Genomic DNA, 26,346 nt, shown 5'->3' with positions numbered 1-26,346 from the left:
GTGGAGTAAAGAAGTTGTTTCTGTGACCAGCATTGCTTTGTTCCCGCACTAAAAAGTGTCGGATTCACCTGTATGTTCAGAGTTTAATTAAAGTCATTAACGAACAAAAGGACTACTGAGTATCTTCAGAGCAATTTTGGAAGCTTTAGTTTCTACTCTTCTTTGCTCTCATTTACTCTTTCCTTGTCTCATTTGCCTATCTTTGTTTTCAACAAAACATTTAAAACTACTGTAATGTAGCTATATGTATTGTTTAGTAAACCAAGCACTATTTCCTTTTGTCTTTGGAAGCATCCCTGTGTCAAAAAACATTCCTGGGTTTTTTAACATATATTTGTTCATTCATTCATGGCGCGAACTTGATTTATTTAGGACATTATTCTAGCCAAGGTTAAATACTTCAGATCACCTTTATTCCCACAGGAGAAATTTTAGCACATGTCTAACACATGTAGAGAACACTGAATGTGGTAGAACCAAGAGGAATGAAAATGGCAAGAAATATTTCTGGATACAAGGGCAGAAAGATTGAGAGGGTGAGGGTACTGAGAGTTCTAACTGCAAGGACAATGACTTTCTGTTGGATGCGGAAGGGTATGGGAAGCCAATTCAGTGATTTAAGGAAGGGTGTCGCATCTGTATGTGTGAGACAGTTAAATGATCTTGGCAGTGGAATTCTGGGATGTTGTGAAAAGACAAAGTTGCAGTAAAGGGTAGGACAGGCTTGAGAAAATGCTGCCATAATGAAGGCAAGAGCTGAAAAGATCTGGATGGAGGGAAAGGGCTAGGTGTTTGAAAGGAGAAGCAGCATGACTTGGCTACAACTCTGGGGTGTGCAGAAGAGGGAAGAATCCAAAGAAGGAAAGATTGTGACACTGTCACTGTCATTGTAGACTGATATCTAAAATGAAGTGAACCTAGCTCTATTGTGGGGGAGGGATGGAGGTATCTCATACACATTGAGTGGGCACAGACTTTTCTTATATTTACTAACCCATACATTTCCCATTAGAAGTATCTCCTATGGAGAATGCATAACTGAATTTGAGTTAGGATTCCATCAATGTTTTGTAAGTTGTTTTAAAAGTCACTGTAAAAATAGAATGTAGTAGATAATATTTGGGATACTATTTTCATGTTGTCCCAATATGGTTTTCCCTTCCCAGTCCAACAGCTATTACAGTGATACCTCAGGTTAAGTACTTAATTCGTTTCGGAGGTCTGTACTTAACCTGAAACTGTTCTTAACCTGAAGCACCACTTTAGCTAATGAGGCCTCCTGCTGCCGCTGCACAGGCGTAGCACGATTTCTGTTCTCATCCTAAAGCAAAGTTCTTAACCTGAAGTAATATTCTGGGTTAGCGGAGTCTGTAACCTGAAGCGTATGAAACCTGAAGCGTATGAAACCCGAGGTACCACTGTAGTACTGTTTTAATGGGCCTTCTTTCATCCCTGTGTCTACTTTCTCACAGGTTCTGATCAGCAGGACACCAAACTCTCTATCTCTATGAGATTGAAATTACAAAAAGAAAACCACACCGACCCCAATTCATTAATTCTTTTCAAGTGAAGTTAATGATCTTGTCATGTGGCTCCACAGTTAATAGGCTACCCTACTCAGCGCTAAACTCAGTCACACCACTGAGAGTAAACTTTCTCTTGTTTATGTACAAAATTTCATAAATATTTTAGGAATTGTTCAATGTCTATGAGTGACACTTCTGCATTAGTGTTTGGTGATGCTTCCATCTGCTGAAATGTGTCTTCCCGCATGTTCTCGTGGCATTATTAGAGAAATTCCCTGGGGAATTGTTCAGTTTATTGTGTGATTGTTGACAGTGCTCTTTCCTCTTCCTTTGCTGCCCAACACAATTGGCATCCTTATTTACATTTTCTTTAAAAGCTATGGACTAACAGAGATGCAGCTAATGTATAACAAATACTAGTTGTTGTCAGTTATTTTGTCCCTAAGTATTTCCAGTATAAGGCTGCAGCAGTAATGCATTCATAGGCTCAGCATATGTGGCAGAAAGAACAGGCTATTTCAGAGTTCTGGAGGCAAACAAAAGAGGCCAAAAGCTAAAGTGACTGTCCATGTGGCAAGAGGAAAAGGGGGATAATCAAGTGTTATGTCTCACTTTTGGATAGCCATGTATTCTGTCTGTCTGTTTGTCTGTCTGTTTGATTAGTATACTGCCCTTTATCCGTAGATCTCAGGGCGGGTCGCAACATAAAAATACAAGATTAAAAACCACAAAATACCTAATAAAAATAAAAGCAAACCAATAAACCCCCTAACACAAGACTATTCCATGCCAGCCATAATTTGATTATTTTATACATTAGTTCTTAATTGAATTTTGTCATTATACCCATACTTGTTTTTTTAAAAAAAGAGATATACTCTGCATATGTGCAGTTTCATATTTTAAAGTCATTAAGTCACAGAACTATAATGGCTACAAGCATTTGTTTGCTTCTGCTACCTGATGTTAAACGTATTTACTTGGGTATGCCACCATGTTGTAGTGGTAAAATGAATACATATATTAAGAATAATAACCATATACGTACTATAGAATAGTTTTTTAAATAAGAAGAAAGGAAAGATTATGCAGTAACCAACATCAGCTACAGTGAACCCAGATGCTGATGTAGAGCCTACGTACTGCTGCTCCCATCATCTGCTGCTCTCTTTGTGGTTATGTGAGAACCTCATTGGCATCACTGGACTTTAGGTCTGAGGTCCAGCCCTAGCTGCACCACTGATTTAAGACTCAGCAGGGCAAGCTGAAAAGCAGGCAAGCAACAGCCAAACAAATGAAGTAGAGCAATCAATTGGCTTCCTATGGCAAGCAGTTACTTGACTGAGGAACCACAGCAGATCCTAGGTTCCTCAGAATTACTGTGTACTGTAGCCTGTGGATATGGAAATAACCAGCTCAAGACAGTCCTACCAGAGATTTCTGCTAAATTATTTTTAAAACTATATATATTTGTAATGGAACTACCAGTGGCCTTCTAAAGAGATTGCGAATCTCAGCCATATTTCAACAGCGCTACACAGCATGGGTTTTCTGACTAAATTCTGGGTCCTTCAGGCTGAAACGTTCCACCTCATGTGGTGGGTGGAATTCGACTTCCTCAGTCTGACATCAGAACACATATCTGGGGAGCCCAACACCCAAGCAGATTGACTAAGATGACCAGGTTGGACCCAGGCGAATGGAGCCTCCATGATCAAACATTCCAACAGCTACAAGCAACACTGGGACTGTGTGAGATTGACCACTTCACCAGCTGAGGCAGTCACCAATTCCCCAGATACTTCTCCCAATACCGGGACCCTCCAAGCAGAATCATGAGATGCTCTCATGTCACCCAGCCAACATTACTCCTTCCCGCCAATGTCTATACTGCATTCTATACTATACCCCATTCTGACCACATTGTGGACCATGGGTGTCCAAAATTCTATCTTTAGTGACATTTCTAGCATAGTATCTACCAGTCTGCCATGACATCCTAACACAAGGACCAGTTCTTCACCTGGAGCCTTAGTGGTACATCTTAACTCCATGGACTTTGAACAAAAATCTTTTAAAAAGCAGGGTTTCTCCAGCACAGTAATATTCACCATTTTATGCTCTCACTGTCCACGCAGATTAAGAATATACCAAGCCACCCGGAAGACTTTCCTGTAGTAGTGTGCAGCTAGATCTGCCCCAGTACATAAAGCAATGGTTCTGGATCTCCTGCCATTCCTCCAAGATGGCCTCAGAAAAGGCCAACATGCTGAAACATCAGGCGGCAGCTATTTCCTCAATCTTATCCCACGCATCCACACTGCCTCTCTCTCTCACCGCCTCTCTCTCACTTTCTAGTGCTTCCTACAAGAAGTGGTACTACAGTGTCCCTGGTGGCACACTGCTTTCCTTCTTGGGACCTTCATAAAGTGCTGTCTGTTCTTCAGAAACTGTCATTCTAGCCACTGAAGCAAGTTTCAAGGTCTTATTTCTAGTAGCAGTAACCTCTGCCCGAAGGATCTCTGAGTCAGTCACCCTATATATGGCTAGACAACTCTGCACATTGTTGCTTTCTGGATGTGAAAATGCTGTAATGTGCCTCGTTATTCCTAACCAGTAAATACTCTTCCTTCCTTTTGTCACAGCCAGTACAAAAGTTTGTCCTCTCCCTGCACATTGTGGGTCTCATTGCTTTACTTACATGCATTTTTGTAGCGCTTGAAAAGTTCTGACTGTCCATTGATCTGCGAATAATTGATAAATATATGTTCTTTTCATCCTATGCACTCCACGTTAATACCTTGTTACAGTTTTTGCCAAGTGAGACGTAGTACCTGCAGTTTTGCTACTATGGAAACACTCCTGTAGCAGCTTGCTCTGGGTGTGTGCCTAAGCTTCATTGTTGAGCAGATTTCAGCCATCTGGTTTTGTTATCCTCCTTTGTATGTGTGCTTGCTTATTTTTCACAATGTTGGGATCCACATTCAAAACAACCTTCTCTTATGGTTGTACCAAAGTAAAAAGTCACCTGCTAAGACTTGTTTCTCACTGCTGCGTTAGGAATTCAGGTAACTGAGAAAGTGTGGCAATGCTGCCATGTTCTGCAAGAAAATTCCCAAAAGTACCATAATATCTTGGGGCAGAAGGAGGCAAGTGCATCTCTCCCAGCCAGCTGTGAAAATAGAAGACAAAAAAGTGCATAAGCTAAATCAGAACTTTATCAGCAATTCCTTTATGTTGACACAAAAATCATTTAAACCAGCACTATCCCTGTACCAGTACATATTGATGGAACCATTTAAACTATTCACATATAATGCCAGTGTACTCCAATCTGAAGTGGGTTAAAATCCATGACACACCAAGATTTACAGAGTAATAGCTCTGCATTAAAAACTTTTGGCCGAGCTTAATTACTGCACAGTAAGTTTAGAATTTTCATAAAGACAAGCATCAAATGTCCCATTATCATTTGTTCAAAACTTTATTATATCACTTCAAACTATTGTGGGGAGGGCAGATCTCAGACATCATACTTTTCAGCTTTATGAAAGCCCCTTCCAATAGATATTTTTACAGCTCAAGCAAACTATGCTAACAAAAACCAGGGCATTGTCTGCTTTGAATACAGATTGGAGCATCTAAAGCAACATCATGCTATGAGATTAGTTCTGCATTTCATGACTCACAGCAAAGGTTGGGAAGAGGGAAGAAAAAAGGGAGAACTGTGTATCAAAGGAAAGAAAATATATGGGTTAACCCCATTCTCAATATCCTAACTTGCACAGTCTTTTTTAATCCAGAAAAACTAAACCCCACCATTGGAACATAAAAAGAGTCTGCTGGAACAGGCCAGTGGCCCATTTAATCTAAGATCCTGTTCTCACTGTGGCCAGATTTTTGTGGGAAACCCAGAAGCAGGACTGAAGCACAAGAGCACACTCTCCTCCTGCAGTTTCTGGCAACTGATATTCAGAAGCATGGTGCCTCCAACAGTGCAGGGCAAGCCTAGCCATCATGGCTGGAAGCCATGATTTTTTCTAATCCTCTTTTAAAGCCGCCCAAGTTGGTGGCTATCACTGCCTCCTGTGGATGTGAGATCCATAGTTGAACTATGTGTTGTGTGGGAAAGTCCTTTTTTTTTAATATGTCCTGGATCTTTCAACATCCAGCTTCATTGAATGTGCACGAGTTCTAATGTTATGAGAGAGGGAGAACAACTTTTCTCTATCCACGTAGTGCATAATTTTATGAAATGCACTTTCTCAATGCATAATTTTAGGAAAACTTCTATCATAAAACCTTTTGTTTGCCTTTTTTTCCTGAAACTAAAAAGTCCCAAGTTCTACAAACTTTCTCCAAATGAACTTCTAAGTACTTACCCTTATTAAAATCCTCCACAGCAGCTATGTGTGGTGAGAAATTTCACCCTTTTACTACTTGAACAGAAAAATTGTCTGGATGGTTACAGCCATCATTTTTTTGGGGGGGGGAGGGGGACCATGGTATGCAGAGAGGGCATGTATTAGTGGGAATATACATTTAGTGGAAATGTATTGACTAAAAGAGAGTTCATGTGGTGGGCAGTGTATTTTTGTAATCCTACTTTCAGTCACAAATGAAGAATATTTATTTGTGATGTGTTCTTCTCTACTGCCCAGCAGTAGTTTTTATCCACATACATGTATATGCATTCTGGCACTTGGTGAAGTGATAAGCCGGGCAGACTGATTGATTGTGGCAGTCGCTGAGCTAAATTCAAATATATTGCAGTCACTGCCTTCATGGGCTTAACAATCACTTTTATTGGTTTGGTTTTTACTCCATTGGTCCTTAGCTTGTGAGTTGTATAGGTTTCCACTGCCTTTTAAGTCCATTTTGTATACCTCGGTCCAGTTCATGTCACAGTCAGTTTCTAGAGGTCTTTCCAGATGTTAAATAATATGAAACCTTGTATCACTGCATTACTTGCCAGTAGTACAAGTCCCTGTTCAAAGTAATCGAAAGGAAAAGGGAGAGTAGTGTTGCAGTTAGAAAAGGGAATGGGTGGGTGGGTAGGTTTATTGGTAGTTCTGTAATGGGACATTAGGAAAGTGTTTAGTTGCTGAAAATACTGTAGGAATGTTGTAGATACTAGGAGAGGATATATTGATTTAACAGTATGCTTCCTAACTCATGCTTGTGAGTCAACAGCAGAGTGCATTCCCTGGTATATAGCAGGAAGCTAGTTGGTAGATTCGTTTGAATCTCTTTACTTAAGCAATCCAAACTGGCTTTGTTCAGATTGGGTTTGGTTCCTGGTAAGTCCCTTTTTATCTCTCCTAAAAAGAATAAAGACACAAGGAGCTTCTTTTAAAAATATAACAAGAAGTTTACTCACATTCAGTTCACAGTTGGATCCCTGAAGGCAGGGTTTAGCTTAGAGTTACAGAAGAGGGTTTGAGTTTATCCCAAATGGGAATGAGCTCATGTCCTGGTGGCTGAGAGCCAACAGACAGCAAAATACATCAGTATCAAGAGAGCATGGCATCAAGACGAAGGGAGATGGCTGCATGACCAGCACCTTTTATGGAGTCTCGCAGGGTCATGCCCACTTACCTGGTCACATGCAGGGGGAGGATGCTCCAAACCAGGTGTAATAGGAAGTTCAACTGGCAGGAGTGTCCACTTTGGGCAAACAGGAAGTGTTGTACTTGACTGCTTATGTTACATCCCACAAATACAAAAAAGACATGCTTCAGTGTGCTTCAGTCCCATTGATTTTTGTGGACATATGCTTAACTCTCTCAGTGAAAGTAAATATGCTTAAAGATGCTCAAGTTGAGTGGATTGCACTCATAATTTTTTACACTAACCCGGTGGTTGCATTTGCCAGTAATGATGAAACTGGGGTAGACTGTTCTTTGCCACCAGAGATGTTGCAGGGCTTACCACTAAGTGCCTGCAATTCTTCATCTATTACATTTTCAGCACTATGCGTACTGTCAATGGATGTACAACCCAGGGAAGAAGAATTGTGCTTTGCTGACAAAGTATTATAGCTTGAATGCTGCAGCAAATGATCTACTTTGAGGAATTATATCTAGATCCCTGGATACAGTAACTAACAACTGTTTATATACTGGTCACAATCAGATGTACGTCTACATCATGGTTTCATGCTAGCTGAATGAGTCTAAGACTTTTGCACTGCTCTTTCCAGAATAGTCATTAGGAAGAGCATCTGCCTCCATTTTCAACTAAACACATTTTGTCATTTAGTCTGAGCTGGAGAAAACTGTAGTTAGTTTTACATCTAGTTTGTATGAATAAGCAAACTTTAATCCATTGTGTATGAGCCAGGCTAGTTTATGATTCTGGCTTGCTCAGATAAACCATAGTCAATGCAGTTTCCATTTCAGACAAAACAAACTGAGACTAGCTGAAAATGGAAGTGAATTCTTCTGATCTTTCCCTTGCAGCCACAGTGGAGGATGAAAAATAAGGGGGAACAGGTGTGTGTAGTGCAATGTTAACAAGACTCCCCTTTTGGACTTTATGCCCGTTCACATTGTACTGCAAGTGGACATTTGTTAAGGTCTTGAAAATTGTAATACATTGTCACTGGTGTTAGATTCCTTGTGACTCACCATGAAACTGGGTTAAGGTGGGATTGTTATTGGCATCTGTCTGTCTTCCACGACAGTGGAGTGCATTTCTGAGGGTGAAGTCAAACCGCTGCTTTAGCAGGACCAAAGCAACCTCCCCGGGGCACAAACCTGGGCAGTATGTATTAAGATCATGGGCTGCTCAGAAGACAAGACATCGCCCCCCCCCCCCTAGTCTTGCTGGAAAGCAAGAGCAATACGCTGGAAGGAGGTGTACAAGACACCAACCATCTTAGGGACTCCAGTCCAAATTTGTGTAGGGTTTACTGCTAGGCCCTTTGTTCTCCCAAATATCTCCCTCAAGGCAGTGGATATGGATTTTTCCTCAGGGTTTACTCCCAAAGCCTTTCTTGCAAATGTGTATAGTCACAAGACAGTGGAGGTTTGGGATTAGAGGTTTTTTACCCCAGATGGGCTACCTTCCCAGGTTGACGAACACCACCTGCCCCTCATTTCCCTCTACAGCATGTGCAGAAACCACCTCCTTGACCATTAGACCCACTATTGGTCTCGTCTACTCAATCCGCTGAAGCCTATCTTTGCATGCAGGGCAAGTCTCTAACTCATTAAGAGTTTGAGACCCATTGGGTACCCTCACCTGGTTTAGCCGGGCAGTCAAAGCCGTTTTCTAGGATGTGACCAGTGTCACATGCTGACAGCTTCTAGGAGGCACAGGTAAGAGCTGAGTGCATGGTGGGGACTAAAGATGGACAAACTACCCTAGAAGGAGCATGGCATGTACCCCACCAGAGGTACTACCCCTCCTCTAACACCCCACACAACCCTAAGGTGAGATCCATGTCTAGTTAAATTAATAAACTAAAGCTATACAAGACAATTCAGACAATGCGTGTTCTAGAGCATTCTTGATCATAGGGAAATCCTAATCATTTTAATTATTCTTTGGGAGGCACTGATATTTCACACACCTTTTTATATTTTGTTTGTTAAAGTAGCTCGGTTTTCTTTAATACTAAATCCTGCCCCCGGTGTACTGTTCTTATCAAATGAAAAATCACTATTTTATATGAGTGGCTAACTGACAAGTCTTAGCTATCCAACTGTTATGTAACTAGTACATGTAACTAGTACATTATGGGATAGTAAAGGCATACCAGTGCAAGTAGATAAATAGGTACCACTGCAGCAGGAAGGTAAATGGTGTTTCTGTGCGCTCTGGCATGCATCATGCTGTTCCCTGCACCAGAAGCTGTTTAGTCACACTGGCCACATGACCCAGAAAGCTGTCTGCAAACAAACACCAGCTCCCTCAGCCTGAAAGTGGAGATGAGTGGTCAACTTTTCCATTCTTTAATAACTAAGATTAGAAATTACAAAATATTAAATTGTTATTAATTCTGTGTATTGAACCATTTTAATTTTTCTGTCATCCTGCCGCTCAATCTTTCACATGTTTGTTTTATGCTGTATCCTGCTTAAATTCAATAACAGCAATTACATGTAGGTTTTTGAAAAGGGGTTTTAATGGAAAGCTAAAAAGAGAAACTAACCATTATCATTTTACTGCCCAAGTGGAAAATACTTCCAGTAGTTTTTTCTCTTAGCTAAACAACTGTGTAAATGGGGTGTTTAAAACAAATCAGAATATTTTAGACAGACCTTTCTCAATCAGTTCACTTCAAGTCTTCACCGCGTGCATCATTTTGTATGTTTATTTGATGAAGACAATTTACACAGGAAAGCACCCTTTTTATGTTTTCTTTGCTTATATCTCAATTATTATATAATGAGATCAGTCAGGACTAGCCAAGCAATACATGGTAAAACAATGTGCTGTATTTTATCATTTGATTGCATAAATAATCTTTCCTTCCGTATATTAGATAAACTAATGTAGCTGCATGCTTCTACGTTATTTTATTTTCTTGAATTTCTGCCTCTTTCCAAAATAGTTATTGTAGCTGCTGCCTTTATAGCCTTCAGGCTCAATGTCTTCTTTCTTTTCACTCAGGCTTAGCATCAAAATGGAGCCGTCAGCCAGAAAGCTGGGATGCTTTTGGCTGCAGCCCCATTAGAATTACTCACCAGCTGACTGACATTTCACTAAGTCTGAAAAGAATCCTCCTTCCTATGTATCAATTAGGATTGCCAACACCTGACTTTGAAATGTGTTCCGGTGCCTTTAATAGCTGTATGGAATGGATATGCTTGACAGGTGTGGCTTCCTTCATCATTGCAGTAGTGTGACAGGAGAAACTGTACCTCTTGAGTATTTGTCTGCCACATGGTTATGAAAGGCACCATAATTGGCCACCTTAGACTCAAATCATGAAACTGCTTATGTTGATGTTGCCAGTTGTCTAGGGTTACCATCTCCATTCTTTAAGGAAACAAGAAGAAGCCTGGCTGAATGAGTAACCTAAATTTGTGAAAATTATGGATTTCATAACATTAAACTAAAATTATCTTTAAAGAAGGGAACCCCTTTCTCCAACTATACTCGGGCCTGCTCTCAAGCGTATATCATCTAATTTACAACCTCTTGACCTGTTTTGGATGCTGTTACTGAAGTAGGCCAGAATCGGAAATCAAAGTTCAACCTTTGTTTGTTTCCGTAAACTATAGTTTAAATTGACCACAATTTTTCTGCACTGACTCTTATGACAAATTACAGCTAGATGAAAGACTGAAGCAGATGCTTCCAATTATTTCCTATGGTGCATGGTAAAGAAAGAGAGGAGAGGTCACTCAAGCCTGAGCCTCAAACAGACTCAGCCCACTAATGCTAAATGATGATTTAGGGTTGCATCCAAACAAGGTTCTAGTAGTAGTAGTAGTATACCACCCTATACCCACAGGTGTCAGGGCAGTTCACAGGAGAGCCTGTCTAGTTTATTGGGTACCAGAATGACACTTATTCTTCCTGTTAGTCTTTTAATTCCTCTGTCCATCTCCCATGAGTGTAAAATTACCAAGTCTCTTCCTCCCCCTTAAGTGGACAATGAGTATATTCAATGAATGGGTATTTAAGAGAGGATATTGGCAATTTGATCCCCTCTGGAATAAGGATCTGACTCCCTATAAACTTCCCTCAATTGACACTTTGCTAAATCTTGGGTGCTTCCCAACGGATATTTCTGTACTTATGTATACAATAAATTAAGTTCAACCAAAAGTGTGTGAAAGTAAACATTACTCACCCTTAGTTATGTTTCACAATTGGCAAAGATTTGAGCTTTTAAGGGAAAGAGGTGTATGGTACTTATTCTCAATTGGTTTCTTTAAAAAAATAGTAAGTGGGTAGGCCTTACATAAAAGCAACAACAGCAAAATGAGCTGTGAATCAAGGAGGCTGGTGGAGAACTAGACAGGAAGTATAGTGACCAGATTTATTGATTACCTGAATGTATTAAAATGCATAGGTAGGGTGACAACCTAGTAAACTTAGTTCCAACATAGATACATTTATAATGCAAGTCTATGCATATTTATTCAGAAGTAAGGCTTGCTGAATTCAATTATACTTACTTCCAGGTAAGTTGTATAGAATTGCAGCAGAGGAAGTTTTAACTTTATTCTAAAAGAAATGGTGAATTTACTAAGGCTTATGATACTGTCACAAATCACATATAACTGGGTTACTTTCTTTCCCATTTTCTGGTTTTGGGACCTTTATTCTTTTTTTAAAAAGAGGTGGTTTGTTACGGAGATTATAGTGTGTAAATGAGATGTAGAAGTGAAGAGATGATATTTAAAAGGACGTGCCAGTAACAAATGTTTGCATGAAATAAAGTGGCTTGTGGTAGCCATTGTTAGATATTAGATGAGAATTGCACCGGGGTGGGGGGAATCTAGAGAGAAAGCTTAAAGTCACTTGTACCTTGAAAACTAACAAAATTTATTAAGGCATCAACGTTTGTGGACTTGTGTCCACTTCATCAGGGAAAAAATAACTGTTGTACAAACGGGAGACAAACTTACTATCCTATGTAAAGAAAGAGTCTTAAGATAGGACTTCCTGTAGCTCAAGTAATCATTTTCATATGTATTTTTACATAATGACCTAAGTTACTTCTCTAGCAGCTGATAATTAACTTCTAATCTAAATCAGATAAAGTTTTAAGCAGACTTGAAAAAAAGCCTTTGTGGGCTTTAGCATGTTAAATTATCCTGTAGCTAGCTGTGAATGTGTCTTAAAGCTTTCTATAGTGATTCTAATCATATGCATTGACACCCACTGGTGTTGGTAAAGACAAATCTGATTAATTGTATGCTACCTGAATAATAATATTTTCTTAATATGATTTTGTCAAGTTTTTTCTATACCAAAGTCTGAGAAAACTTTGTGGATTGTGTTAAGCTTTTAACCATGCTATTGCCAAAACTGCATGTCTCTGTCAGCCCAATTCACAAGTCCAATAAGATGAAGTAATTAGATGCAAGTTGAGCTACTACCACTGAAATCAAAAGGATGAAATTGACCCATGTACCTTCTTTGTATAGCTTCAGAAACATGTGCTAGGAACTGGATCTGTAGTGTCTACCATTTGTTCTATGATGTACAGAAGGTGGAAAAGCACCCCTTATTAACCACGGATGATATAAAGCATGCTGAAAGAAGCAATATTGGCATTATTGCTTTAAAAACAATAGGTATACACTTTCTTAGGAACCATGACATATATATACTGTTGTGATGGCAAGTTTCTCTGATCACCTGTGACTTGCTCTAAAACATAGTTATACCACATAGTGTGAAATTGGAAAATCTGTTCTGTGTGTGTTCTAATGGATGTAACGGTCATTAAGTATATGAGTCTTCTGACGTTGTAATCAGATGTGATTCAGGCTGTTAAATATCCATGAAGCAACATCTGCTTCACAGAGTGACCTTCTGCTAAAGAATACTTAGCATCTATTAGCAGATCATAGTGCAGATCTGCCTTATTTGAAATGCTCTAAACTAGACTAGTCTACTGCTGTTTAGTAACTAGCTTGCAATAATTTATTGCAGTTAAATAAAGCTTTAAAAAATCCATTAAATAATTATAGGGATTACATGCATTTCAAAAACCTTTGTATTCTATTTAAATTACCCATTTAATTTCAGGGTTTGTTTGTTTAAAAAAACCTGAATTCTAAAGGCATGTTAGGGCACTGTCAACTGTTATTTTCTGTAGGTGTTAATAAACCAGTTTAAAAAAAGAAAAGAAAGAAAGCACAACCTGAAACAAATTAAAACCAAAAGCAGCCACACCATCTGTTGTATATTAATTAGATCTTAGTCTATCAAGGGTAAACTGACACTTGAAAAATGTCATTGAAGACAATCAATAGACTAACATGCAAATATATTGGATTAAGGTCTTTCATTTCACTTTCTGCTTTAGATCTAGTAAAGGTGAGGATGATGTATAACAAACTTTAATTTTCTTTCTTCTCAGAGCAACCTCCAAATAACCAAGGCCAGTCGACCCTGCAACCTTTGCCACCTTCTCACAAGCAGCATTCAGCACAGCATCACCCATCTATCACCTCCCTTAACAGAAACTCACTGACAAATAGGAGGAACCAGAGTCCGGCCCCGCCGGCTGCTTTGCCCGCCGAGCTGCAAACCACACCCGAGTCGGTCCAGCTGCAGGACAGCTGGGTCCTTGGCAGTAATGTGCCACTGGAAAGCAGGTAATCCTTTAGGAACTTGTAAGACTTCAGTTTTGCTCAGAATATTTAAGAAGCCTAAGATTGATGCATCCCTTAATTCTGCCAGCAAGAGGTGTAATCTGTGGAATTTTAACCCAGTACAGCCAAGATTGGTACTGCCACCTTGTCCCAAAGCTCACGTTGTAACTTAATTATTCCCTTGCAGTGTTTTGACTTAGAACATGTATAGAAGCTGCACTTCAGACATGTTATTATCTAGAAGCAAGCAATTTCTCCTTAATGTTCGTTACTAGTGCTGCTGTATTAGTTATCACAAAGAATTGTTTATAGGAGTTAGCAGACACGTGATCACAGTGCAACCAGAGAAGCTTGTCCACTTCTGAAGCAAGTTTCACTCTTTTGTACATTGTGATTACTTGATCTTAGCCTTAGGGTTGTATTTAAATACACCCTGTACTTATGTGACCTTTCATTCTTCCATAATGACCAGTTAAAGTTACAAATGTCTCCATTTAGGCTTAGACCTATGATTACTACATTAACAGATCCAGAGTGTGAAGTCTGTCTTTTCAGCTCATTTAGATGAGCAGCAGTTGTAACATTAGTGGAATGCCATTTGTGTTTTGACCCCTGTTGGGAATGTTTTTGTAACTCATCAGTTTTGCTTGTGTGAGGATTTCCCCAAGCACTGATAAGTTAGAGCTTCCTTAGAGATGCCTATTCAGCTGTACATGGTTTCAGGCAACTAGGACTCTGTGTTGAAAAATGGAGAGAAATAGTAGTGGGTGCTCTAACAACCTCCCCATGCAGTTCTGAAGATGAGGGACAACTACTTCCTTCCTTGTACTCCCTGCCACATGGAGCTCTGAAAATGTGCACTTGCTGTCATCATCCCTACTGGATGGGGGAAAGTGGAGAAACTTTCCCTGTGTTAAGGCCCGGGATGTCACTCTCACTTTACTTAGGCATGTGAAATATTTTGTGTCTGAGGGTAAATTAAAGATGTGAAAGGGTATAGAACGATGGAGATTATTCTGCACAACGTATCATGTTTGTTTTGGAACTGTCTTTCCAGATGGATGTTTTATAAAGCTGTTTTTCTCCCTCACCCCCATTGACAGCAGTATCTTGCTGCAACTAGTATTTGTCAATATGTATAGGATATGAAGCTGTGTTGTTACTGATTAAAAGGACAAATGGTAAAGGGATGTGGAGCAGGGATTCCCATCCTTACTTAATAACTGTCTAAATTCAGCAGGGAAGAGAAACTGTTGCTTTCCCTTAAAAAGCAGTCTGAACAAGTGGTGATGATAAAAGTCATTCCACTCTTTTGTTGTTGTTTAGTCGTGTCTGACTCTTTGTGACCCCATGGACCAGAGCACGCCAGGCACTCCTGTCTTCCACTGCTTCCACTGTCTTCCACTGCCTCCTGCAGTTTGATCAAACTCATGTTAGTAGCTCCGCTCTTTTAGAGAATAATAATTTATTCCTGCCATCCCTCCTTTTTCAACTTTCTGATTGATTACCGAAGCCACTAAACTATCTTCCAAGTTTTAGTATTATGATTACTATTGCCACTGCTCATTACTCCTCTAGATATCCATTCCCACTCTCTTTATGTGAAATCAGCCAGTAGGCCTAGTTCTCACTGAAGTGGTAAACTTTGGGGCTGTACCACTTCAGGTTGTAGGTGCGGTCTCACATGCCTGAGCACATACAAATATAGAAACTAATGCAGCTTAACCCTTCTCCCTGACATTTAGTATTCTATATAAAAGGATTTATTTGTTTGCTTCATTTAAGATGAAACAACAGCACAAGAATAAAACTGCCAAATGTTTAGCCATTACCAAGGTAACAAGCTTCATTAAACAGCAGGACCTGGTGCCTGAAAACAGATAGGATAGTTATTTTTGGAGTAACCAACTCCAAAACTTTGAGTGCCACTAGATAAAAGGCCCTCTCTTAAGTGCTCATCCTGCAAACAAGGATCTTGGCATACAAGGCATTCATAACTTATAAGGAACATTTAAAGAGCTAGTTTGTACTTCACAATAAACCACAGCTTATTGTGATGAAAATGAGCTGTTGGGTATCTTATGTTTATGTGCTCCGCCTTCCTTCACCTTTGTCATGATCACAAAGAGGCAATTAGAAGCTTTTTTCTCCCCTAAAGGACTAGGTGTGCAGCCTGGGAGTCATTTTGGACTCACAGCTCTCCATGGAAGCACAAGTCAATTCTGTGTCCAGGGCAGCTGTTTACCAGGTTCACCAGCTGAGACCCTACCTGCCCATACATTGTCTTACCAGAGTGATACATGCTCTGGTCCCACTTGGACTACTGCAATGCGCTCTACGTGGGACTACCTTTGAAGGTGACTCAGAAACTACAACTACTCCAGAATGCAGCAGTTAGACTGGTGACTGGGAACGGCCACCAGGACCATATAACACCGGTCCTGAAAGACCTATTTTGGCTCCCAGTATGTTTCTGAGCCCAATTCAAAGTGTTGCGGCTGCCTTTAAAGCCCTAAATGGCCATGACCCTGTAAAGCTAAAGGAGCATCTCACCATCATTCAGCCCCAACACTGAGGTCCAGCTCCGAGGGCCTTCTGGAGGTTCCCTCACTGCAAGGAACCAGGCAGAGGGCCTTCTCAGCAGTGGCACCCTCCCTGTGGAATGCCCACCCATCAGATGTCAAGGAGGTAAATAACTATCCAACTTTTAGTTTACAAACTTAATCCGTTCTGTTCTTAAACCAAAGCCGTTCTTAAGCCGAAGCGCTCTTTTCCTAATGAGGCCTCCCGCTGCTGCTGCCCTTCCACCATTCGACTTCCATTCATAGACCGAGGTAAAGTTCGCTAACCGGAACACAACTTCCGGTTTTGCGGAGTTCATATACCGAATAATTAGTTAACAGAGCTGTTCTTGAACCGAGGTACCACTGTATTGTATTTAGCGTGGTAGCATATCGTCGGATGGGAGAGACAGGTTATAGTGTAGTTTACTAATGTTGCATATTTTTTTCATCAGAATTCAGCTTTAACGAAACAGTTAAAAACATGGCATTGTATTTAATTATCTGTTAATTTCATTATATAGACAGAATTGGAGGCACATTTGAATAATCTACTGTACTAATGTAAGAAGGTAGAATTTGATCAAAAACGTTTGCTTTTCTATACAATTTCTTAAGTCATCAGCAAAGCTGACCAAGGGGCGTGAAAAGTTTAGAATGCATTCAAGCTTGATGAAGCATTTGTGCTAGTAGACAATTAGGTGCTTTTATTGGTGTGATTTCCAATGGAACGACAGCCTTTAATATTGATTAAGCCTCTGTGAAAACAGGTATTAATCTTTTATGGGAGGGATCGAATCCATTTACCTGAAGGCCTTATGCTCCACAGGAGTACAATATATTGGTAGGAGTAGGGTGCATAAACGTTTAATAGCAGATAGTTTAATGTGCTTCATCAGGAAAGAAAGAGCTCAGCTCTGTCACATTCACAATCATTTCATATGCTGTGTTTTTCCATTAGTTTGTCAGTAGTAAATCATAGCTAGCAGTGACCCAGTTTGGTCGAGTTCCTGTTTCCTAGATGTGGTGTACAGAGAGAAGTTAATTTTAGCTTTAAATGCATCACTGGTTGCTTCTGTTGATGATGAGGTTAAAACACAAACAGTTTGATCTAGGTCCAGGAACATTTATCCACGATTATGTTGCATGTTTGATGCACAGCCTGTCATGATGTTTTTTTCCCTGTGAAATGGGTATTGCCCCTTCATAAATAATTAGCCATTTAGAAATAAATCCTGTTATTCATCTTGTTCTAGTATCCTCATGAGCTTTCCAGTGAAATAAAAATAAAGACAGATAGCTAAAAGTATTATGTATATCAAGTATGCAAAAATAATAATTGTAATAAACCAGAGGGGAAAATAACAAAACAAAAACCCAGTATATTCAGATTGCACCCCTGTAGTTCATTGGACAACTTTTGACTGGGCATATATGGGATTGCACAGTAAGTAATTTTTTAAAAAATCCACCACATAAGCATATTTATCACACAAATTAATGTATGCTCTTGTTCCCTCTAACTCAATTATCCCACAATGCTGATTCACCTTTATAATTGATATTTAATAGACATATATGCATTTGTTTTTTATATATTTGTTATGGGAACCTCAAGTTGCAGGTACCTGGCAGATGAAGTGAAGTTTGATACTGATAGAGGTAACAGAGCAGTGAAATTTATCTTGTTTATAAGCTTTTGCTTTTGAAATTATGCTAGCAGGGATCGCCTCCTGGTGTGAAACTTGTCCAGAGATAATAACCCATCAGTTACATAATAGATTTTAGAATACAACATACTGTCAGGTTGACAATGTAGCTTATCAGCCTCACTAATTCACAGCATCACAGCTAGAATTATTATGTTTTTGTTGTTCTCATGTTTTCATATCATGCATTTTTCACTTGCGTTTTAAAGAGTTGATCTTTGTGGGCTTTTGTATGTCGTTTAGCTACCTGCATTATTTGTTTGCTGAAAATCTGAATAAACCTATATTTCAAAAATATATATAAATGTAAGGTAAGTCAGCCGGGTATAGGACTTACATGTTATAAAATAAAATGACGTATTGTATAGTGATAAATATGTACTGTTTATGTTGTTGTTGTTGTTATTTATACCTACCTGTAAATACAATAATGTTACTTGCTTTTGGATTTTGGGAGATGACATTGAAGTTGCATCCCTTAAGTGAAAGCAGCCACGTCTGTGGACATGGCTAAAACAACAACAACTTTTAAATATATATATATATATATATATATATATTGGTCCTATATATTCTCTGGGTCTTTACTTTAATTTACTTTTGCATGGTGGAAAATCTTTTGGTCTTGGATTGACATTTATTTAGTTACTTATTTATATTTGCACACAGATATAGCAAAAGTGAGAATCTCTTACCACATACTAGCATTTCCCATGATTTTTAATGCATAGCACTCACTTCTAGTCAGCACCCTCACTAATGAAATCCAGAGCGCAGAGATTCTGACACCTATCATACTTGCAAAAATAGAACAAGCCTTGCATTTATACATATCAATGTTATACCTTGGATTGCCAAGTTATATCTTTGAAATCCACTTACTCTTTTGAATACACTTACTCAGCATGAAGGAAGGAAGCCATGGTTTGCTTATCCCACCTGTTCAGATTTTTTTTTTTTATGCCCTCCCCCCCCTACATTCAGCATTGTATATGGGCAACATACTGGGCAGGATAAACTGCAGAACTGAAACACCCTTTTCCGGGAATTTAAAGATTCTGTACAAATCCTGAGATTGTGATGCGTCAGGTCCACTTTGTTCCATTTCTGTTCATATACAACCTGATGATACTTTATGACACTGAAAAGCAATGGAATTTTATGCGTTAGCTTTCATTTTCTCATATTAGTTTGATATGAAGTGTGTGTAGGTATGTCAGTAATTCATTGTCAAGGACATTGCTTCATTGTTCATTAAAATCAGAAATGTTCAGTCAGCACTGATTTTCTTCTTTCAAAAATATAGTCAAACTGCTGTGATATTTTTCCGCTGCAAATATTCTCTAGTGACTAGATTTTCAGTGCCATTCCATTATTTATATACCAGTTTGGGTGAGGTCAAAACGGTTTAAAATGAGAGCCTACAAGACCTCTTAAGGGCTACACTTGCATGGTTCTCACAAGATTGTTATGGTTACACATATTCTCCACATTTTTAATTGTATACATGCAGCACTTGCCTGTGAAATAAAACATATATTACATTTAAAGCACAGGCTGCCTTTTTGTTCTTGATGCAGTGTCTGCACTAGTCTCTAATTGACATATCCAGTAGGGAAGAATAGATCGGTCAGTTTCTAGTCCGTATCAATTTCACAAGTGTTCATTCATAAATTCGTTTTGTCCTGTCTCCATCCTCTGACTGGGGGGTGGGCTGGGAAGCCATACCAATAATTGTATATAAATATTTAACTATGTAAGGGACGCGGGTGGCGCTGTGGGTAAAACCTCAGCGCCTAGGACCTGCCGATCGCATGGTCGGCGGTTCGAATCCCCGCGGCGGGGTGTGCTCCCATCGTTCAGTCCCAGCGCCTGCCAACCTAGCAGTTCGAAAGCACCCCCGGGTGCAAGTAGATAAATAGGGACCGCTTACCAGCGGGAAGGTAAACGGCGTTCCGTGTGCTGCGCTGGCTCGCCAGATGCAGCTTGTCACGCTGGCCACGTGATCCGGAAGTGTCTGCGGACAGCACTGGCTCCCGGCCTATAGAGTGAGATGAGCGCACAACCCTAGAGTCTGTCAAGACTGGCCCGTACAGGCAGGGGTACCTTTACCTTTTTTTATTTAACTATGCATTTAATTACATACTTTACCATAAGCATCCTTAGCTTCCAGACACTTGTTCTAGAGTCCAAAACAAAAAAATAATAATTCTACCCCTCACCTTCCATTGTTTGAAACAGCTTACACAAATAAATTAGCAATTGAATCTCAAAATCCAGAAAATGTTGACAAAGGTAATATGCCAAATAATAGCAAATCTAATCTACAGAATAAATAATTTAATACCAAAATTGAAATTCCAAAATATTGGCATAAAAGCTATGCCTTGCCATTCATCCTGATCACTTGAGTTACCTTATGCCAATGTTTATAAGAAGTATTGCAAAGCATTTCTTACCTAATCAAAAATAGGTATATTTTTCTAATGCAAACCTTATCCGATAGCCCATTCTGTAACCTGAGAGTTACTTCTGATAAGGTCCTGCTTCTCTCTTTTACAGTAGTGATTTTAGTTTGTTCCATAATCTGCTTGACGCAGGAACATCTGCTTGGGTCCAACAAAAGGGGAGATGTGATGAGACAAAAGTCTGTAGAGCTATATTTCTTCATATGCCTACTCCAGCTGCATGGATTCGAGAGCAATCTTGGTGACATTGTCATCATCCCCAGCAGACGAAGTCCTGCCATCTAGAAATAAGAGGGAGAGCACTGTCACATCACCAGTCTCCTGGCAGCAGTGTTGTTGGATAAGTCAAGTGGTGTGGGCTATAAGTCAAGTGGTGTGTTCCACCAGTGCACACATGTCAACTTCGCCAATGCCCTGCCCTGCCCCACCAACGATGCCCCACCAAGCTCCAAAATATAGCAGGAAGAGTCAGTGGAGTTATGACACTCCTTGAAGATAGGAAAACTTTGCAGTCTTTTTCCTGAAGAGACTCTACTGAAGGTGTTAATGATGCCAAGACGGTTGTGGACCAAAGTGAAGGCTAACCATGGGCATCATGATAACAGGAATTCTGTTCTCTCTTTTCACATTGGAACTGGGAAGATTCCTGTTGGTGCCTTGTGTGCTACTTTTTGACTTGAGTAGCATGACTACCCAATTGCTTCATTTGGAAAGTTGTGCTGTGCTGGCCAAAATCAGTATGTGAGGCTCCACATCTGTTCCAAAAAGCTCCCTTTTAAGAAAGAAAGAAAGGTTCTTTTCTAATACAGTCGTACCTTGGAAGTCGAACAGAATCCTTTCCGGAAATCCGTTCAACTTCCAAAACGTTCGAAAACCAGATCACTCCTGCAGTCAATCAGAAGCTGTGGAAGCCCCGTCAGATGTTCAGGTTCCAAAAGAACGTTCGCAAACCAGAACAATCACTTCCGGGTTGTGGCGTTTGGGAGCCAAAACCTCCGAGTTCCAGGGCGTTCGACAACCAAGGTATGACTGTATTACAGAAGTCTCTAGAGCTGTAAGGGGCAGTGCCAATTCACAAAGTGGGCGCAATTATCATACCACTTTCTGAACAAATCACTTGGGGATTGGGTTCCCTAGGTAAAAAGTCTGTGATTTACCTTTTCTCTTACCAGTGCCTGGCAAGAATGATTGGGGCTAAATGGACCTAGCTGACTGACTAGATTCTGACAGTGGACCAACAGAAAGCTACCCCTGTGCTAAGCTGAAACACCAGCCTTCTTCTTAGGGGTTGACTTTCTCACATTTTAAAGAAAACAAATAGTGGCTAGAAGGTTTTCTGACTACATTTGTCCAGAAAGCTATATAAAGTTGTAAAGGGAAACTTGGATACACTTGGATATTACACTGAAGTTCAGAGTCGGCATCAGATAGTGTTTTGAAATCTCTCTTTTAATGAATTTTCTGGGTAAGGATTTCAGCGGCTTTTTCACAATACATAAAATACATTTCTGTTTTTGGCTACTTTTAGCACAAACGTATCATGTAAGAAATGGTTTCTAACTTATCCTCACACTGATGGATAAGTGGCTTTCATTTAATGTGGGTGATATTTATTTTGTAAGGTTTCCAGTTGGTGGTCTGAGTTATACTGCCTTTGGCTGGATTTACAAGCTGTTCCTGGTTCTTTAGAAGATGTTGTTTCCAGCTAATTTGATTTTACTATCCTACTTCTGTACTCTCTCATTCTGTTCATTTTTTAAAAAAACTCAATAACTTGTTTTTCCATTCTGGTCTCTACTAAGAAGCTTGTAGTGAATTTTCTCGATTTTGTGCTTTCAAAGAGACAGACACAGAATGCATAATGCTGTGTGTGTAATTAAACTACTCTAGCATTTGTGTGTGTGTGTACCAGCAAGATTTATGAAAAGGGAAAATATGTCATTCTAGAAGTAGAGCCTTGAGTCCTGTGACAATTTTGGAGGGTATGCCTTTTCAGCTGAAGGACCACATGCCAGTAATTGAAGGGGCCAGAGGCAAAAGTAGGTGGGGCAATGAGTGTAAATGTTACCTTTATACAAATAAACTAGTTTATCCACAAACTGACACATCCGTCTTTAACTTCCATTTAGCCAAACTGAAAGGCATTATCAAGAGCTCAACAACAAATTCCAGTAAGGCCAAATTATTATTATTATTATTATTATTATTATTATTATTATTATTATTACCATCCCATCTGGCTGGGTTTCCCTAAGGAAACATGTAAAGCAGGGCAGTGAGGAGGCATGGCTTGTGGAGAGGATATTTGGCCTGGGGAGAATCCTGAAGGCCAGGTGGAGAGCCTTAAAGGCCCACACCCCTGTGCTATACGATGCTTTAGTATTATATGAGCAAATCTAGGCAAGCCTTGGGCTCATGTGCTCTCCCTTTTTCTCCCACAGCATGCCTGTGAGGAGTTTGAAACATTCACTTCTGTTTTTGATTAACTGCAGCTTGTCATTATGTCCAAATAGACAAATTGTAGTTAACGTCGACTGTAGTTTGTACAAGCAAACCAACTTGAAACCAAGTTGCAGAAACAGAAGCTAAACAAGAAAGCTTGAAACCAAGTAGCAAAAACATTTGGATTTTTCACAACCGCACCAGAAGAAGGAATGGGAGACTGCATGAGCTCAAGACTCACAGTCTTGCTCATGGCACACTAAACTGTGACATCCAAACATGGCCATAAGCCAGCTTTCTGTTATCCGATTCTTTAAAGATTTCAAACTTGATTATTGTTAATATTAGAAAGCTCACACCCCACAGCAAAGTCATTATCATAAAAGTCTGCTGTTTTTCTAAATAAATCAGATTTATTTATTTCATAAAATATGATATCTTGAGACAAAAAAACTATTTAAAAAGGTAATTGAATAATTGTTTACATGTATAAAGTAATTACAAGTTCTTGATTCATAATTTTGTTTAGTTGCTAATACTTGTAGCGGCATTAAATAGAAAAGCTTTTCAATTGCTGCTAGATTAATTTGCTGCAGACAAACAATATTACCAATATGATATTCACAATTAACATGCTACCTAAGTATGAGTAACGAACTTTTATAGCAGTTTCTTTCATTCAAAATTTAGATCCAAATAGGGATTGTAGCACACATTTTGAATTGCAGATTTCTGTTTGTTAAGGAGGTTTTTTTGCACCCACCCCTGGAATTTCCTAGCTGATCTGCAAATGACAACTCTGTAAAGGCACTTACATTTTTAGCAGAAGGATGGCAAGGAGTTTAAGACTAAAACTCCATGCCATATTGTGTGCTGTCTCAGACTTCCCCATAATATAACACCCCTGCTTGGTAAGGGTGACTGTGTAGGAGTTTGTAGAAAACCTATGTGATGCTTGTAAAGTGTAGGATCATTGCTGAGCCTACCCATTCCGGAAAGCCATGGTTTGACATGCTGCCTCAGTGCATTTGTGCTTGATGTGTACACAACAGAAGATGTATGGTATTCTATGTGAGAGCTGGTTTAAAACTCCCTTCCTGGATTGCCTTAGCAAAGAAACCAAAAGCAGCACAAAAGTGCTTAAATTAGGAAATCAGATTTTTTTAAAAAAACAAACAAAACAAACAAAACATATCTTTAGGCACCTGGCAAAGACACTCCTCTCCTCCCAGGCTTTTGGCTAATTATACAATCTATAGCCTTTTAAACTTTGTGTGTGGTGAGGTGTATTGTTATATATTTTTGTGTTTTCATATTGTAAACCACCCTTAATCCTCTGATGAAGGGCAGTATAGAAATAGTGATGATGATAGCAATAATACTGTAGTCTTTTAAGATGTAGATAACGTAAGGTTTGCTACATCTTAAGTTTGAGGTCAAACCACACATTAACTGTATTGTGCACAGCTCTATGCAGGGCAGTCTTACCCATAGGCACAAGGGGTGTGGGGCGCCGGGCTCTCAGGGGTGCCAGGCCAAGAATTCGAGGCCCGAGAGTTGAGTCCGAGGAAGAGCCCATCCGTTGGTTGGAGCACCGCGCAGGCTCTTCTGCCGTGCCGCAAGTTTGGGGGCAACCGAGCCAGCGAGACACTGAGGCAGGCTGGCGGCTCTGCTCTCCTGCGCACCTGGGACTGGGCAACCTGGGGGGCGCCAGGCGGATCTTTGCACTCCGGCACCACATATGCTTTAGATAGTCCTGTATCTATACAGTCTTTTTACTTAAAAGTAAATGGAAGGGGGTCTGATTAGATTGGGACCACCACCCAGAGAGGGGAATTTAATTCTTCCCCCACATGCTGCAATGCTGAAAAATGTGGCTGCAGGATCATTGGGAGTAATGGGAACTTTCTTTTTTTGTGTTTGGTTAGTATGCAGGTGCTTCTTCTTCTTCTTCTTTTGCATCAGATTAAACCTTCTCTCTCCATGCAGTAGGCTTGATACAGACCAATACCTTAGAATGGCATTTCTGTTGATGATGTTGGTTGGTTTCTGATCAGATAATTGTGAAGGCTGGATAGAGTTGCCATATTTCACAAAGTAAAAACCAGGACACCCCAAAAGTTGTTGAGCTTTTTAAATTTATTTACAAAAACGCCAAAAAAACATGATTTTTCAATTGACGTGCCTAAGATCCAGGAAAAAGTGCCGCCTTTCAGAAATCCCCCACAGACGTCAATTTCGCCTTTGAAATCCCAATAATGTCCAGGAAAATCCAGACGTATGGCAGCCCTAAGGGTGGAAGGCAATCCTTTTATCTTTTTATTTTCAAAGGACATGTACCATGAATACGCTCCTCTCTAACAATATTTATAATTAACTCCAGGAGATACTGAGCCAGATCCACATAGATCACAGTTAAATATAGACTATCTTATTCATATCATGAGTATGTGACAGAGTTGACAATTTATTCATTTTCTTCGCTGACATTGTCCTTTATATATATATGCTATAAAAATGTTAAGAAATCTGTCATGTATACCTTGAGACATAAATATATATATATATAATCTACACAATACTCTTTATGCATCTCTAGAAATGTAATTTGAAAACATTTTTTTCTCCTAACTCAAGTAGAATTACCTTACCCAGAAACCCCCCCCCAATACATTTTTTCCTTCCCCAAACCTTCCCACCCCTGTACAAAATTAGGGTAATGTTGGGCAAATGGCATTTCTTGGTCTCACTGTCATCAAGAAGTTGTTTAGGCTGTTACCTAAGGAATATGTGAGAATAAGCAAAGAATCACAAATTGGGAAAGAGCTGTTCTAGACAATATTTCCTCTTGAGTGTGTATTGATAAATGTTCAACTGAGCCTTTGTGTCTTGGTGCTTAAAACATTTTTTAATATACACTGTGTATTTCTGGACTTCTAAAAGTTCTGGTAGCCAACAGAAATAAGCCATTATTTTTTTCCCCTCTGAACAATAGGTTTGCTTAACACTGTTTGTGGTACCACAGTGCCCAGATCCAGGAAGGGCAATCTGTACGCCACAATTACATTTCTATAGACTTACCATCTGCATCCAGCTTGCACACCGTAAATAAGAAAGACACGCCGACTGTGTCAACAGCACCTGCCCCCTAATATAGGAGTAGAGGACTGAATCAAAGTAACTCTTTTTCATCCAGAAGATTACATCTTTTGCCAGTCAGAATCTTTGTGTCAGGGCCATCATATATAAAAATGCTCAAACCTGAATAAATGTTAAGATGCTATCCCCCAAAATGAACAAATATGGAGCAAGAAGAAAAATACCATTAACTATCCTAGACACTAATTTGTATT

At 39.6% G+C, this 26,346-nt stretch overlaps 1 protein-coding gene across 50 annotated transcripts in view; it reads left to right on the top strand.

Moving 5' to 3' along the window:
- TENM3 (teneurin transmembrane protein 3) overlaps window positions 1-26,346 on the top strand; it is a 1,240,854-nt gene that overhangs the window by 1,095,066 nt on the left and 119,442 nt on the right. For all 50 annotated transcript variants that reach the window (XM_083755214.1, XM_083755180.1, XM_083755191.1 and 47 more), the window contains one exon: window positions 13,579-13,816. In XM_083755214.1, coding sequence (XP_083611340.1) covers window positions 13,579-13,816 — 238 coding nt within the window. The remainder of the gene's footprint in view (window positions 1-13,578; window positions 13,817-26,346) is intronic.

Source organism: Podarcis gaigeae (assembly GCF_964106915.1).
Source record: "Podarcis gaigeae genome assembly, chromosome: 9".
Taxonomy (NCBI): domain Eukaryota; kingdom Metazoa; phylum Chordata; class Lepidosauria; order Squamata; family Lacertidae; genus Podarcis; species Podarcis gaigeae.
Note: the sequence above shows the minus strand (reverse complement) of the source record. Positions and strands in the feature narration are given on the sequence as shown.